Below are 16,798 nucleotides of genomic sequence, written 5' to 3' on the forward strand. Positions count from 1 at the left end.
AGAGCAACGTGGTGGGGCGCCTGTGCAACGAGTGTGTCGCTGGCTCTTTCCACCTGAGCACCCGCAACCCTGACGGCTGCCTCAAGTGCTTCTGCATGGGCGTCAGTCGCCAGTGCACCAGCTCCTCCTGGAGCCGCGCACAGGTACCTACACGAGGCGGGTGGTTTGGCAGACTGGCGGGACCGCCAAGCCCAGGGCTGGGTGGACCAAGGGCCAGTCACAGGCCACGGCCCCATCCCGGCCTCTTCTCCTCCCCCCCCAGGTGCTGGGGGCCTCTGAGGAGCCCACTCCGTTCAGCCTGACCAACGCCGCGGGCACCCACAACACCAGCGAGGGCATCTCGTCACCCATGCCCGGGGAACTGGTCTTCTCCTCCTTCCACAGCCTCCCGTCTGGGCCCTACTTCTGGAGCCTCCCTTCACGCTTCCTGGGGGACAAGGTGGGTGGGGGGTGGGAAGAGAAAGGGAATTCCAGGCAGCATGGTACCTTTGGAGAAGAGGCGGAGGAGGTGGCCGGAGCAGTGGCAGGGCCCGACGGTGGGGGCCCCAGCTGAGCACCTGTCTGCCTTGTGTCCCAGGTGACCTCCTATGGCGGAGAGCTGCGCTTTACAGTGACCCAGCGGCCCCAGCCTGGCTCCGCGGCGCTGCACAGGCAGCCGCTGGTGGTCCTGCAGGGCAATAACATTATCTTGGAGCACCACACTTCCCAGGAGCCTAGCCCCAGCCAGCCCAGCACCTTCACCGTGCCCTTCCGAGAAGTGAGCAACGCCATCCCAGGAGACCCCTGGGGGGGGGGGGGCGGGCAGGCCCCCTGCCCCTCTCACTCAGGTGTCAGGCTGTCAGGGGTTGCAGCCCATAAGCTCTTTCCTCGGCAGCAAGCATGGCAGCGGCCTGACGGGCAGCCGGCCACGCGGGAGCACCTGCTGATGGCACTGGCGGGCATCGACACCCTCCTGATCCAGGCATCCTACACCCAGCGGCCAGCGGAGAGCAGGTGTCTGGGGCCCGGGGCGGGAGGACCGGAGGGGACTTGGGGGTGGCGCCAGGCTAAGCGGTGCGACGTGGTGCACCCAGACTGCCAGCTCTGCTGCTTTCTGGCTCTGCGGGCTTCTTGTGCCTCATCTTCCCCATCTGTAAAATGGAGATGATAACAGTACCTCCCTCAGAAGGCTTGTCTTAGATCGGGTCCCCAAGAAGCAAAGGCTGAGATGGGGATTTGGGTGCCCGTGATTGACAAGGAGAACCTGGGAGGGAGGGACACAGGAGGGAGAAGTGGCCAGGCAAGGAAGCGGTGTCAGGTGAAGACCAGCCTCGGTCTCATCCCCATGGAGCCCTGCAGAGTCATCCTGCCTTGAGGCAGAGGGACTTTGGACCCTGGGTCAGTCTGTCATTGGTCACCCCAAGGGAGTGGGACAGTGTGACCTCTCCTGGCAAGGAATGCTCATTCCCTGGAGGAAGTTACAGGTATAAGCCTTTCACCACAGCCCTTGCAGCTGCTGGGGCATGGACGCCCAGTCAGGGAGCTGGACGGGGCCCCAGGAGCATCACAGCAGGGCTGCTGGGAGGATTAACGAGATGATGGTGTGTAGGGCTCCAGGGGTGCCAGGCCCAGCGCGCGCTCATTCACAGTGGGTCTTGCCACACCCAGGGTCTCTGGCATCAGCATGGATGTGGCTGTGCCTGAGGACACCGGCCAGGACCCTGCACTGGAAGTGGAGCAGTGTACCTGCCCACCTGGGTACCGTGGCCCATCCTGCCAGGTGAGCTCTGGGCCCCACCCACCTGTCCAGCCAGCTCCCTCCACGGTGCTTGCTGGCTCCTCCTCCTTTAGCTCTCCCACCTCCCCAAGCCCACCCCAGCCATCCAGTGGTCCCTTCCCAGAATGGCCCCTGCTGAGGAAGTCCCTCCACCATCATCTTCCTGCCCCCAGGACTGTGACACAGGCTATACACGCATGCCCAGCGGCCTCTACCTGGGCACCTGTGAACGTTGCAGCTGCCATGGCCACACAGAGGTCTGTGAGCCCGAAACAGGTTCCTGCCAGGTGAGTCCCACCCTCCTTCTTTCCTACCCCAGGGATCTGTGGCCTCCAGGGGCTCAGCCTCAACCCACGTTCTACCCCCCCCCCCCACCGCAGGGCTGCCAGCACCACACAGAAGGCCCCCGGTGTGAGCAGTGCCAGCCCGGATATTACGGGGATGCCCAGCATGGGACACCACAAGACTGCCAGCCATGCCCCTGTCATGGAGCCCCCGCTGCTGGCCAGTGCGTCCAGTCCCTGCCTGTACCTGCCCTTTCCTGAAACGTCCATTGCCCTGTCCCAGATTCCCTTCTTCCCAGACCCTTCTGAGAGGCAGTGGTTAAATCGTGGCCTCACCACTTCCTCAAGGTGTCACTTTGTATAAGATACACTTCTCTCTCTGGGCCTCAATTTCTTCATCTGTGAAATGGCGATAATGACGTACCTCCACCTTGGCCCCTGGTGTGAGCATGAGATGATGCCATGGAACTCTTAGCACGGAGCCTGGCATGTAGCTGGCACTCAGGACACGTTAACTCACATGCCCGCTCCTCCTCTCCCTCCTGCCCTGGTCCTAAAAGAAGAGCTGCTGACCTTCTAACTGGAAATTTGCCCCCCACACCCACAGAGCCACCCACACTTGCTTTCTGGACACAGATGGCCACCCCACCTGTGATGCGTGTTCCCCAGGCCACAGCGGGCGTCATTGTGAGAGGTGAGGCAGGTGCGGGCAGGGTGGGGAGCATGCAGGAGGGCCTGCCCCTGGAGTCAGGCTAGGCCCAGCCCTCCTGACCAGAAGGAACCAGAATCCGCCCACTCTGCCTCACAAAGGCCCCCAGAAGACAATCACCTCCTTTACCCAAAAGCCTAAACCTTTAGCCTGGCATTCGAGGCCCTCAGAGATCTGGGCCTGCAGTTTACCCCCAACTCCCAACACCCCCTGCTCCCCTGCCCCAACCAGGCCAGAATCTTCCCAGAAAACCCCTCAATCTTGCTGAAAGTCCTGGGTTTGAGGACTGACCATGCTGGGCATGTCCCTGCCCTTCTTCTCCCACCTATTTCCCCATCTGTGAAATGGGTGAGTTAGGCTAACAGTTTCCTTCCAGCACTCTGAGGTCATTGAGTCCAATACGGGGGCCCCCAGCACAGTCCCAGATTCTCTGGTTCTTCCCTCCATTCACCCAGTGCTTTCTCTCACCACAGGTGTGCCCCAGGTTACTATGGCAACCCCAGCCAGGGCCAGCCTTGTCGAAGTGAGTCCGGTTGGGGAGGCTTTTGGGATCGGGCTACCCTAGGGGTGGAGCTAGGACAGAGCCTTTGTTCTCCTTCAACCTGTGGCAAGTGACTTACCTTTCTGAGCCTCTGCTTCTTTATCTGTAAAGCGGGGGCAGTAAAAGGCCCACGTACCCCAGAGGGCTGCTGTGAATGTGTATGATGCCTGGGCGTGGTAGGTGTTCAGAAGCAAACACTTCCTCTCTCAGGTGGCGAGTTAGATGCCCAGAGGGTGGTGAAAATGGGGATGCTCGGTGGCAGGTTTGGGGTTCCAGCTGTGCCTTCCCTCTACCTCAGGAGATGGCCAGTTGCCAGAGCCGACCGGCTGTGGCTGTGACCCCCAGGGCAGCGTCAGCGACCAGTGTGACTCTGCTGGACAATGCCAGTGCAAGGTTAGTACAAACCCCTGCCCTCCACGAGGCCCTGAACCGCAGCCACAGCGGTTGCCAGGCCTTCCCTGTCACCATACCCTCAGGGCTGTCCCTACGCCCCCGCCACCCTTCCTCGCAGGACGCATCTCTGCCCTACTGCTCGGGGCCTCGTGGGAAGTCAGGCAGCATCTGATGGGAGCTGGGGCCTAGGCATGGGGGCAGCAGGGGCTCCCCAGAACTGCTGGAAGTGGCTGGGAAGCCTGGCCTCAAAGGCTGCTGAAGGTGCAAGAGAGCCATCCAAGCTCCCCGCTCCCACCTTTCTACCCATCCTCCAGGCCCAGGTGGAAGGCCTCACCTGCAGCTATTGCCGGCCCCACCACTTTCACCTGAGCGCCAGCAACCCTGTTGGCTGCCTGCCCTGCTTCTGCATGGGCGTCACCCAGCAGTGCACCAGCTCTTCCTACACACGCCACCTGGTAAGAGCCCCTACACTGCCCCGGCACCGGGGCCTGCTGCCGGCCTCTCCTGGCTCATCACTAGGGCAGGGCAGGTGAGAAGCCTAGCCCAGTGACATCCCCATGCCTCCGTCACTGCCCGTGTAAGCACAGATCCCAGCAACCCTCGCCCCCGCCCCCAGTGCCCTCCCCATGACCCCATTATTGCTTATGTCATCACTGACCCCAACCCCCTCCTTCCCCCAAATGTCCTCTCCATTTCCCCATTATTTCTGTCCTAGCCCTGGTCTCACCATCCCCCCGTTCCCCACTCTAATGCCCATCCCCACCCCTCCCTGACCAAGGTGCCTGCCCCAGTGCCCAGGCTGACCCTTGTCCTTCTGCTGCTAGATCTCCACCCACTTTGCCCCTGGGGACTTCCAAGGCTTCACCCTGGTGAACCCACAGCGGAACAGCCACCTGACAGGAGGCTTCACCGTGGAACCGGTGCCCGAGGGTGCCCAGCTTACTTTTGGCAACTTCGCTAACCTTGGCCACGAGTCCTTCTACTGGCAGCTGCCGGAGACATACCAGGGAGACAAGGTGTGACATGCAGCAGGGCCTGGCAGACCCTGCCTGATCGCCAGCTCTGAGCCAGGCCCCTGCCAAGCCCTGGGGCCAGCAGGGACTCAGACACGAGTTGACCTCAGAGCAGTTTGGGCTGGCAGGGAGGCATCAGCCATGTCATGGTTAAGCGTGCAGCCTTTGGGGTCATATAGGCCTCGGTCTAAACCCAGCCCTGCCGCTTCCCAGCTGGCTGCCTTTTGATAAACCTCAGCTCCGAAGCAGTTCGGAGGATTAGAGCTCATGCCTGGCGCATAATAAGTGCTCGCCTGTTAATGATTATTAGCTTTCGCGCAGTTAGTCAACAAACAGGTCCTGAGCGAGGCCCTGGAAACACAAGGACAAGTGAGACACGGTTTCAGTTTCATTCATTTGCTCACACATGGAATTCCCTCTGTGCTGTCAACCCTGTGCTTGGTGTTGGGTAATTCTTATTAGAGGTCATATTTACTGATCTCTTACTCTGTGCTGGGCACTGTTGCAAGCACTTTTACATGTCATAAATCACAACTGTATGAGCTAAGTACAACTACTGCCTTGTTGCGTAAGTGAGAAGACTGAGGTGAGAGAGGTTAGGTGACTTGCCTGGGCTCCCACAGCCTGAAGGTGGCAATGCTGGGATTCCAACCAGGTCAGAGGCCACCCTTAAATACTACACTAGTCAGAGTCTTTGCTCCTCCAGTGTCATGGTCTAGCGCGGAGGTGATGGGGCGATGGTGTTAGTGGCACGGTGGGACGCAGGGTCTTGGGCTAGACTCCAGGACGGCCGCCCAAATGGGTTCTGTGAGTGGTCAGAGCCACCTGGGGGCACCCAGCGAAAGTGGGTCTTGGTACAGGCATCCCCTGCTGGCTGAGGCCGGCGTTCAAGCAGATGTGTCCCCACGCCCAGGGCCCCAGGAGGGTCAGGGACACTTAGGAGGGGGTGTTCAAGGCTGCCCTGTCCCTGTTCCTTGGACAGACCCACGTATCCCAGCCTCCTCCCAGGGCTGGCTGCCTTTTCTCCTCCTCTCCTGGCCTCCGTGTCTTCCTCCCTACTGCCCTGCAGCTCCAGACCTTTCTCTCTGTCTCTCTGACTCCCTCTCCTGGCATTTCCCTGTGCCCCACAGAGGGAGGCATATTTTGCGCGGACGCGACAGGCTCACCAGGTAGGCCCGCAATCTGAGTGGTGTGAAACTGATGTGACGTGGGCATGGTGTGTTCTTGGATGCCCACAGCCCTGCGTGGGGAGATGCCCAGCGCCCCGGGCAATATGGGTCCACGTGGACCCAGGTCGTGACCGATGGCGCACGGTCAGGGCACTGCTGTGCCCAAGCCCTGTGATAGCAGGAGTTAGAACCAGGAGGGGTGTGTGCCTCATCTGCTGTGTGGTCTGGTCCTGGTGCCAACTGTCTGTGGCCAGAGTGGTGGCTGAGTTAGCCAGGAAGCTAACTTGATGCTAAACCACATGACTATACCTGGCCCACCAGGTTACCCCTGTGCTGTCTCCCAAGCAGCCTCCATTAACCATCTGTGTGTGTATGGCCCTCCACGGCCTGGAGTTAACCCTGTGTGCCAGCCTGAAGAGGGGAGCATGCGTCTTTCTCCCCAGTCCGCGTGGGCCTTTCTGGCCACCATATCCACGGGGAGAGGACACCCAGGGCTCCAGCTCTGGGGCTCTGGGAGGGTCTGAGCTGGCCTGTGCCCTCTACCTATCAGAACTGCACGTCCCTCTCAGAGGAGCAGGTGCAGGCAGCTGTGGCTGCTGGGAGGATCCTGGGGCCCCCACAGGGCAAGGGCCGGACACAGTGGCTGTCACAGGGGACAGCCAAGGCCTGGCTGGGGACAGCCTGTGTCTAAGGGCCCCAGGGAAGCAACCAGAGAGCACAGTCCAAGTAGGAGCTTGGGGCTGAGGCCCTGGCCTTCCTGGGTTATTTTCCCCCAGGCCAGGCCAGGCCCCAACCTGATGCCCGGACCACTCCAGTGTTGCCCTTGGGAAGCATTACAGAGCTGTGAGTGGCTTGGGCTGGTACCATGGGCATGCACGGAATGTGAGGCCCAAGGAGCCGTCTCAGCACCATATATGCCCCTGGGGCTGCCTCCAGCCCCTCTAGCCTGAGCTTGGGCGGAACTGTCTGCCCCTCTCTTACCAGGGGCACCCACTCTATGAGCTTCTCCCCGTAGTCCGGGCCCATTCCAGGGAGCTCCACCAGTCTCACGGGGAGCAAAAGGGCAGCAGGTGCAAAGGCCAGAGCGTCAGGCATCGGCACTTGCGAACAGATAGCACAGGCGTGGGCGGCTGGTTGGGCCTGGCACGACCTGGGGGCAGGCAGAGCCTCATGGTGTCCTTTCTGTCCTTCTGCTCCTTTCCTCTGTCCTCCCTCTCTCGGTCCCCCAGGTGGATGAGGCCCAGAGGCGGATGGATGCTGAGATCTGGCAGCTCCTTTCCAGCTTTGCTGCCCACCCCCAGGCCCCTCCCCAGGGGCTCTCGCCCCATCCCCAGCCGGCAGCTGCTCTGCAAGCAGCTCTGCTCTCCCCCTCCCCCTCCCCCTCCTCCTCTGCTTCTCTGTCTTCCTCAGCAGGCTCTCAGGTATGTGCCAAAGCACCCACCAAGGGACACCCCCCCACACCCGTCGTGTTTTCTAGACTTCAGTTTTTTCTGAACCAATTTCACAAATTCTGCCATTTCTGCACACCACTTGGACAGTTATTTACTCCAGTTTTTTCTTTCAGCCAATCATATACCAACTCAGTTATGCTGGTTTTACATTTTTAAATACACATTAAAATAGCCACTAAATTTCATTTATTTATTTGTTAATTTATTTATGGCTGCGTTGGGTCTTTGTTGCTGCACGCGGGCTTTCTCTAGTTGCGATGAGCGGGGGGGACTCTTCATTGCCGTGCGCAGGCTTCTCATGACAGTGGCTTCTCTTGCAGAGCACGGGCTCTAGGCGCGTGGGCTTCAGTAGTTGTGGCACACGGGCTCAGGAGTTGTGGCTCTTGGACCCTAGAGCACAGGCTCAGTAGTTGTGGCGCACAGCCTTAGTTGCTCCGCGGCATGTGGGATCTTCCCCGACCAGGGACTGAACCCGTGTCCCCTGCATTGACAGGTGGATTCTTAACCACTGTGCCACCAGGGTAGTCCCAAAATAGCCACTAAATTTTAAAATGTTCTCTGGTGTGCCCCGTAAATCATCGTGGGATCCACAAGGGGCATAGCACCAGATGTGAGGAGACACCGACCCAAACCACGGCCAGCGAGAGCAGTTGGGGTGTCTGGGTCTAGACAGGGGAGCAAGTTGTCCAAAGAGCTGGGCCAGGACCTGAGCCGTGGGGCTGGGGGTGGGGTTTCTATCCCTCTGCCCTCCTGGGTCTCCCTCTGGGGTCTGTTCTCACCCGCGTCGGGACCATCTCTGACCTTTTGGCCCCCGACCTGTTCGATCCACTCTCACCACCTGTCCTTCTGTCCTAGTTCTCTCTCTCCTACAAAGGCTTCTCTCTGCTTCCTGAAAGCCTCTATTATTGGCAGCTGCCCAAAGACTTCCTGGGGAACAAGGTAACAAGGATTTGGGGGGGTGGGGGAATAGGGGTGTCATCAAATCCTAAAATATCAGAGGGCCCTTTGTCAAAACCTTTTATGACACAAATGGGTAGACCAAGGCCCAGAGAGCGGTCCCACGTTCAGGTCAAAGTAGGGCTGAGATCAAACCCAGCTCAGCCCTTACCCTTCAGCGAGCCACAGTCCCCTGGCAGAAAGGCTGTCTTAACTGGGAGGTAAGGCACCTCTTCTTTGGTTTCCCTTTACCCTGTATCCAGATCACTGACCTAGCTCTTGGGACTGCATTCATTCATTCAAGAAGCATTAAGTACTTACTGTTTGCTGTACTGTATATGGGCAGAATAAGACCCTGGCCTCCCAGAGTTCAATGTTACTCTGATTATCATTCCTGTCATGTCAGAATCACCATCATCATCATTGTCATTATTAGTATTAGTATTAGTGTTGCATTTGTACTAGTATTGTTCCAGAAATGATGTAGAGTGCCTCTTAAGAATACACACAATATGCAATAAAATAACATTCAGAGAAGCAGACAAGACAGTCTTGTTCAGGGGGAAATGAAGGTAGGAAGCTTGCTGGAGCCAACGTGGAGCTGGGCGCATTGAGGGGAGTTAGCAAGCATTGAGGCTGTGTGCTCAGCAGGCCCTGTGCTGAGTGCAGGGTTTTACGTGGCCTGCATTACTTAATCCTCATACTACCTTTCAAGGTAGGTATTATTTTTATTCCCATTTCCATAGGAGGAAAGTTGGGCTCAGAGAAGTTAAGTGACTTGCTCAAGGCTGTCCAGCCAATAGAGCTGGACTTGAACCCCAGTCTTAGACTGCAGGGTCTGCTCCCGTAGCCACCCTGCTGTACACACCTGCAGCTTGGTCCTAGACATGGCGATGAACTTGCTGGCATCCAAAGAAAACGGGAAACCAGCTGTTTCATGGTTATCTGGTTATGCCCCTAAATTCCTTACCTCGCCCTGAGCTTGTGGAGAACATCCTCAGGGCCTGTGTAGCCCAGAGCCTGGCATGTCATCAGTAGGTGTTTAATAAATGCTCACCAACTGAATGATCACAAATGAGCAAATGGGCTAGGCCTGACACAGTGTGGTATTGACCTGAACAACTGCCCTAGCGGCAGAGAGAAAGGAGAGTCCTGTGGGGCAGAGCTGGGGCCTTGGCTGCCCAGGTGGAAGCCCCCAGCAGCAAACATAAGGCTCTTCCAGTTGTGAGCAATAGGAAACCCGAGTCCAGCTGGCTTGTCCGCAACGAAGAATCTATTGGCTCATGAAAGTACAAAGCCCAAAGATAGCTGGTATCAGGCATGGCTCGATCCAGGAGCTCATTAGGACTTTATCTCAGCTGGCATCATTCTCCAGCTTCCAATCTGATTAGTAAAGGGGGTTTTTCTGTTGCGGTAGAAAGGGCAGAAGTACCAGGTTCACATGTTCATCCCTGCTGGAGCAGAGACGGGGAGTGGTGGAATGTGCAGACTGGCCAGACCTGGCTCACGTCTCCACTTTAGAGGAGGAGGGGCCGGGCCCCTCAAACCACACAGGCTGCCTGTAGAACATAGTTTCCTTTAAAGGAAACCAGGACTACCGTTTTCAAAACAACGGGGAAAATGGACTCTGAGCAAACAAACAAAAACCCCCTCCCCAGGAGGCAAGAGTTCTGAGGGGCAACTTGCAGCATCCCCTTGCCCCCGCCGTGGCTGAGAACTTTTGAACCTTCTGCAACCTCCCTGTGACGGTCACGGTCATTACCCCTGTCTGCTTTATGGGAAATTCCTTTAACGGAAGGGACTTGGAGCTTGTTTGCTGGGATCGTGAGACAATGGGGAACCCCATAAAGCAGAATAGAGGCTTCTCAGGGTCACTGCCACCAGGTCTGAGACTGTGAAGGAACTGATAGATGTCCTGTCACTTAGGCAACCACCGGCCTCCGGTTGGGTGGGGAGGACAGCACGGGTGCAGAAAGGCCTCCAGAGACTCCGCCCCCTCACCTCTCTGGTCGCACACACCCCAGAGGAGGGCAGAGTCAGGTTGTGACTGCAGGGCTTGCCTCTTGCAGGTGGCAGCCTATGGCGGAAAGCTGCGGTACACCCTCTCCTACACAGCGGGGGCCCAGGGCAGCCCGCTGTCTGACCCTGATGTCCAGGTCACGGTGAGCACGTGGATTCCACACTGAGTGGGCAAAAGGGGAAGGTGGAGGCTGGGGGTACCCTCAGTGTTTCTTTCCTTTCCGTCCAGCACTCAGCTGGCCTGGCACCCACCCACTAGTTAGGCCCATGCCCCCGCCCCACCATCTGTTTGGACACTATGTAGGCAGAGGCCCAGCTGCTGGAAGATGGGGTAGTGGGCATGTACCTGACTCCTTTGGGTACGTGAGCTTGGGAGATTGGAGAGGTAGGAGACTGGGATTGGGAGAGGAGCCCACTATCCCCGAGAGCCCCTCAGTTCCCCTCCCAAGCCCACTCGTGTCTCCCCAGGGCAACAACATCATGCTGGTGGCCTCCCAGCCAGCACTGCAGGGCCCGGAGAGGAAGAGCTACGAGATCATTTTCCGAGAGGTGAGAGGCACTCGGCCACACCATGTCTGACCCTCTGCACCCTCCACCCTGCTTTGGAGCCTGGCTTTGACGCCAGCTACACTGCCTCTCACTCCCCCCATCCTCAGCTAACAGTCCTTGGCCAGTGCCTGGAAGGCAGGTGTTGGGGCTGGGGGCACTGCAGAAACAGCACACAAAGCCCAACGCCCCTCACCCTCATCTGCTGTCTTCCCCCACCAACCCAGGAATTCTGGCGCCGGCCTGATGGGCAGCCAGCCACCCGGGAGCACCTCCTGATGGCACTGGCTGACCTGGACGAGCTCCTGGTCCGGGCCACGTTCTCCTCGATGCCGCTAGCAGCCAGCATCAGCGCGGTCAGCCTGGAGGTCGCCCAGCCCGGGCCTTCGGAGGGACCCCGGGCCCTTGAGGTGGAGGAATGCCGCTGCCCCCCGGGCTATGTCGGCTCGTCCTGCCAGGTGAGTGTGACCGGCCCAGATGCCTCTGCGCTAACACAGCTGGATCAGCAGGCGGTCAGCTGGGATTTCCATGGCCACCTGGGATTACTGTCATAACTTTAGTATACTCAGCAACATCTCATTTATTCTCCCCAACAGCACTGAGGGATGTGTAATTGTCCCCTTTTAACAGATTTTTTTTTAAAACGAGGCGCTGAAGGGTGCACAACTTACCCAAGGGCACATAGCTACACTCTGCAGAGGTTAAGATCCAGCTCATGTTCCTAGGATGCCCGCCGGAGACAGAGACACAGTTAGCCCAACGCAGAGCATGGAAATGCCTCAGCGTGGTGAACGGCGTGGACTGGAGTAGCGTTCTAGGCAGGGAGGGCGGAAGAAGCAGAAGCCCAGAAGGAGGAATGTGTGGGGACGTAGCCTGCGATGCCGAAGGGTCACCCCTGGAAAGCTGAGTGGGGGGTGCTTCCTCAGGCCTGGAGCAAGGCTCCCTCCAGCAGGAACTGCCAAGCTGCTGAGGGAGTGCTGGGGTCGGAACTGAACCCCAGGAAAATTCCTCTGCCCCCAGTGAATGAGATGGATGGGGCGGGGGAGAGACAGTGAGTCCTGTCGGGAGGGAAGGGCGGTAGGGGGTGGAAGAGAGGGCAGGCAGATGGAGGGACTCCAAGAACATTTGCAGTGTTCAGCTGGAGACTGAACACGAGGGCAGGGCCGGAGCTGACTGTTCACCGCTGAATCCCTAGGCACGGAGCAGGCAACCAGTGAACATTGGATGAATGAATGTGGAACTGGGGAAGGGGGATCGCACGAGGGAAGGGGGCAGGGCTGCAGTGCCAAGTGGGTGGCAGGGAGGTCAAGTGTGGAAACAGCTAGCCCCCCACCCAACCGAGGAAGTCCCAGTGGGAAGTCCACATCTCTGCCGCTTTACATCTGCGCCCCTTTGCTGTGTCCACAAGAACTTTCAAATCCAAATAGATGAACTTCATGTTCCTTGAGGTTATAAAATTTAACACGTTTTGAAGGAGAACCCCTGGGGAGAGCAGAATCCTTGGTGCACGTTTTCCACAGTGAAGCAAAACAGCTTTATAAACATCCCTTTGAAGTGGTTGGGGAGCGAGGGCCTGGAGAGATTTCAAAGAAGGGGCAACAAATAGAAATTCATTATTGTCAGAACCCATGATTACTCACTTAGGATGTGTAAAAACGTCCTCGGTTATGTGGGTGCCGCCTCTTTCACTTTACTGAGCAAATGTAAACATAGTCATAAAGGTCTTCGAGGACTCATTCCAAATCCAGGTCTCCTGAACTCCCTTTTTCCATCTCAGGGTTACGTTTTTCAATAAAGACCCTGCCAGAAGAATTTTCAGGGCTGAAGTCCTGGGGCTGGAGAAGGGTTCTCCATTAAGAATGAACTGTTATTTCAGTATATCCAGAGCGACTGGAGATGCCAGGCAGGATGGGGGCGACACTGTCCCAGCTCTGGAGTGTTGGAAAAGTGACGATGGGGGAGGAGAGCTACCAAGAGGGAATGCTGGGGTGGAGAGCTGGGCCTGGAATTTCCCTGCCAAGAGCCAATGGGAGTCTAGATGGTGGAGGGGGGATGGAGGAGACGGGTTCTAGGTCTGCTGTCTCTGGGTGGGACCACAATGGAGACGGAGACCAACTCTCCCCTCTACCCCCAGGACTGTGCCCCGGGCTACACGCGCACTGGGAGTGGACTCTACCTTGGCCACTGTGAGCTCTGCGAATGCAATGGCCACTCAGACCTGTGCCACCCAGAGACCGGGTCCTGCTCGGTAAGATGCAAGCGGGGCCAGGGCAGGGGTCAGCTTGGCTGGGCCTGGGTGGGGTGTCAGGGCTGGCTGTGGGATAGGGAGGGGTTTGGTTTGGATAGACCCAGATCCAGGGCAAGGTCGTGGGGCGCATCCTATGGGGAAAAGCGCCTGGCCCAGCAGGTCTGGGCATCGAGGGGTTGCAGGCATGGTGGGGTGGCCAGAACTACGGAGTAACATCCTTCCTTATAAAGAAAACTTTGGGGGAATTCCCTGGCGGTCCAGTGGTTAGGACTCCACGCTTCCACTGCATGGGTTCAGTCCCCGGTCGGGGAGCTAAGATCCCTCAAGCCGCATGGCATGGCCTAAAAGAAAAGAAACGAAAACTTTGGTTCCTGCTGTTTCTTATCACCAAAGTGACACATGTTTTCTGTAGAAGAATCAGACTGTAGAGATAACTTAAAAAGAAAGTAAAAATTCCCTGAAATCCTACCATCTGGAGGTAATTACTGTCGATGTTAGGCTGTGGAGCTCTTTTGCTCTTTTTCTAGGCAAATATTTATGCAGATTAGTATACCTTTTGTTTTACAAATAACCATGGGATCACTGTGTTTTGTGATCAACTTTTTTCACTTACAAGTTCATGACGTCTTTGAATATTTCAGTAGTATTTTTTTTTGTTTTTTGTTTTGTTTTTTTGCCGTACGCGGGCCTCTCACTGTCGTGGCCTCTCCCGTTGCGGAGCACAGGCTCCGGACGCGCAGCCTCAGTGGCCATGGCTCACGGGCCCAGCCGCTCCGCGGCATGTGGGATCCTCTCAGACCGGGGCACGAACCCGTGTCCCCTGCATCGGCAGGCGGACTCTCAACCACGGCGCCACCAGGGAAGCCCTTTCAGTAGTTTTTTATACCTGAACTTTTCGGAGTGGTGTATGTATAGCTGTCCAGGGTATGTGGTCAAGGACCAGGGGTTGACAGAGCCACAAGCTGAATATGGAATGAGGAATATGCTACGTTAATAAAAGAAACATGGATCTCTTTGGAGGAAAACATAAAACCCACACACGTTTTTACGATGAAGCACTTATTCCCAAAACTCTGCCCCCACATACTCACGTGGGGACTTTCCTCTGATATTACAGGTATTTAGGTAGAAAAATGTAAGAAATGGAATCAGTATCATCCTTTTTGATAGCTATTTGGATGGGTGCGCTTTTTAATTTTCTCAGTTCTTTTTTCATGGTTTGTTTCCAGCATTTTGCTTTTATAAACACCACTGAGATGAACATCCTGTAGTGAAATCATTGTGCCCCTCTATGACTATCTCTTTAAGATAAGCTCACAAACATGGAATTTCGAGGTCAAGAGATTACAAAACTGTACAGTTTTTGGTAAATTTTGCCAAATAGCAAGTAGCTGACATCCTTGTGCCTCGCAGCAATGCCAGCACAACGCCGCCGGGGAGTTCTGCGAGCTGTGTGCACCTGGCTACTATGGGGACCCCACAGCTGGAACACCTGAGGACTGCCAGCCCTGTGCCTGCCCACTGACCAACCCAGAGAACATGTGGGTGCCCTTGCTCAAGGCTCAAGGAAGAACTCCCACTGGGGAGTGGAGGGCATTGAACTGACTTTTGGGAGAGAAGTGGAGGGAACAGGGTGGGGAGTGAGCGTCCCATGGCCTGACCTTTGCCTCTTATCCCAGGTTCTCCCGCACCTGTGAAAGCCTGGGAGCTGGTGGATACCGCTGCACAGCCTGCGAACCTGGCTACACTGGCCAGTACTGTGAGCAGTAAGTTTGCAAATAGGAGGGATGAAGGGAGGGGGCATATGGTAGACTCCTAGGTGAGAGTCCTGGATGATGTTGCTCAGAAAGGTCCCTACCAGGATCATGTGCCTCCCCAGCTCAAAACCCTTCCAAGATTCCCCATTGCCCTTGGGACCAGCCCAAGCTCCTTAGGTAGCTTTATCACTCTTCAGTCTCATTCCACTTCTGACACCCAACTCTATACTCTAGCTGGGCTTCATTTCTTGACTTCTTCATGTTCATTTCTTTGCATGTGCTATTTCCTCTTCATGGAACATTCTTCACCCTCAAACCGCCTGTTCCTGGCTAACTCCTGCTTAGCCTTCAAGGCTCAGCTTTATTCCCTCATTCAGCACATTTTTATTGAGCATCTACTGTGTGCCATGCAGTGTGCCAAGGTGTTGGAAATAAAGTAATGAGCAAAACAGATTCAGTCCCAGCCCTTACAGAGTTTCCCAACTATAATGGGAGACAAGATGGTGAGTAATCATACATAGTTAAAACAGTGATAAGTTCGCTGCAGAGTAGTCTGCTCCAAGGGAATGTAGCAGCTCAGCAGTCCCATCCTCTGGGAAGCCTCCTGATTTTCAGGGCTAGATTAGTGCCTCCCCACCATGCCCTCTCAACCCCCATAGATGTCCATCACTCTCATTTACATAGTTTCCATGTTAGTTTCCCAACAAGTCAGTTCCATAAGAGCAAGGACTTTATCATGTTTACTGTTATGTTTCAATAACCTTGCATCGTAGTCGCTTAATAAACATTTGTTGAATGAATGTTTCCCTGAATCCAGCCTACTGACATTTCCACACACTCCCCTTTCTCAGCTCCCAGAGGCCCTGTGGTGGGGCTTTTTTGGTCTCTGAAGTCCTTCCAGAGCTCAGAGCTTCTTCACCCCATATGGGCAGAGAGCTGAGCTTCTGGCTCCCCAAGTCCACTATGAGGCACTGGGTCCCCTGGGGTCTGACACAGCTGGTCCTTGTTCCACCTTACAGGTGTGCCACAGGATACGTGGGTAACCCCAATGTGCGAGGGGGTCAGTGCCTGCCACAGGGTAAGTGGGACCATGGTCTTGGGTCGAGGTGATGGGCAAGGCAGGGGACCCAGGGAATTTTAGAGATACTAGGTCTGGGGAACAGGGTGAAGGGTTGGGCACGCGAGTCTTTGGGAGGGCAGAGATATCTGAGACAATGGTACATGCTGGGGGCCTCCTGCCTGAATGGCCTCTCCTTTCCCTCCCCCAGCAGACCAAGCCCCGCTGGTGGTCCAGGTCCAGCCAACTCGGAGCATAGTACCCCAAGGTGGTCCCCACTCCCTGCGGTGCCAGGTCAGTGGGAGCCCACCCCACTACTTTTACTGGTCTCGTGAAGATGGGCGGCCCTTGCCCAGCAGCACCCAGCAGCGACATCAAGGTACACATGGCCCCAGGCCCTTCGGCCATTCCAATGGAAAGGGAGGCACAGGTCTGTCCCTGCCCTGCTGAGATCCTGTAGGGACCCACACACAGGACTAGGTGGGAAAAGGGGTGCATCTGTACTGATGAGCTCCCATCTCCTTGCCACCAGGCTCCGAGCTCCACTTCCCCAGCGTCCAGCCTTCAGATGCTGGAGTCTACATTTGTACCTGTCGTAATCTCCATCATGCCAACACCAGCCGGGCAGAGCTGCTGGTCACTGGTGAGTTTCCAGTCCTCTGTCCACCAGACTGCCTGTCTTGGGATGGGCTGCAAACTGCAGACCATCTACCAGAGGGGATGGTGGACGAGGACACTGGCCAGGAAGATGGAAAGAGGTGATGGGTCAAGGCTGATAGAGGCAGAACTGGCAGGACTTGAGTCTGGTCGTTGAGGGAGAGAGAAAAGCCTAGGGGTCTGGATTCCAGCAGCTGGGCAGAGTGCCATTTACTGAGATGAGAGAGGATCCCACAGGAGGGCACCTTCATTTGGGCTCCGC

At 56.5% G+C, this 16,798-nt stretch overlaps 1 protein-coding gene across 9 annotated transcripts in view; it reads left to right on the top strand.

Moving 5' to 3' along the window:
- Positions 1-16,798, top strand: part of HSPG2 (heparan sulfate proteoglycan 2) — a 102,172-nt gene that overhangs the window by 54,029 nt on the left and 31,345 nt on the right. For 5 of the 9 annotated variants that reach the window (XM_082651580.1, XM_082651581.1, XM_082651583.1 and 2 more), the window contains 24 exons: positions 3-143; positions 263-439; positions 578-757; positions 875-993; positions 1,648-1,759; positions 1,930-2,043; positions 2,137-2,264; positions 2,648-2,734; positions 3,223-3,272; positions 3,589-3,683; positions 3,998-4,138; positions 4,508-4,699; positions 5,827-5,865; positions 7,095-7,286; positions 8,172-8,255; positions 10,322-10,414; positions 10,740-10,820; positions 11,045-11,275; positions 12,952-13,065; positions 14,479-14,606; positions 14,745-14,831; positions 15,842-15,900; positions 16,091-16,258; positions 16,412-16,522. In XM_082651580.1, the coding sequence (XP_082507706.1) occupies positions 3-143; positions 263-439; positions 578-757; positions 875-993; positions 1,648-1,759; positions 1,930-2,043; positions 2,137-2,264; positions 2,648-2,734; positions 3,223-3,272; positions 3,589-3,683; positions 3,998-4,138; positions 4,508-4,699; positions 5,827-5,865; positions 7,095-7,286; positions 8,172-8,255; positions 10,322-10,414; positions 10,740-10,820; positions 11,045-11,275; positions 12,952-13,065; positions 14,479-14,606; positions 14,745-14,831; positions 15,842-15,900; positions 16,091-16,258; positions 16,412-16,522 (2,923 nt within the window). The remainder of the gene's footprint in view (positions 1-2; positions 144-262; positions 440-577; positions 758-874; positions 994-1,647; positions 1,760-1,929; positions 2,044-2,136; positions 2,265-2,647; positions 2,735-3,222; positions 3,273-3,588; positions 3,684-3,997; positions 4,139-4,507; positions 4,700-5,826; positions 5,866-7,094; positions 7,287-8,171; positions 8,256-10,321; positions 10,415-10,739; positions 10,821-11,044; positions 11,276-12,951; positions 13,066-14,478; positions 14,607-14,744; positions 14,832-15,841; positions 15,901-16,090; positions 16,259-16,411; positions 16,523-16,798) is intronic. The other 4 variants (XM_082651584.1, XM_082651585.1, XM_082651586.1 and 1 more) reach the window with 1 other exon arrangement.

This window comes from Grampus griseus (assembly GCF_964374135.1).
Source record: "Grampus griseus genome assembly, chromosome: 1".
Lineage (NCBI taxonomy): Eukaryota > Metazoa > Chordata > Mammalia > Artiodactyla > Delphinidae > Grampus > Grampus griseus.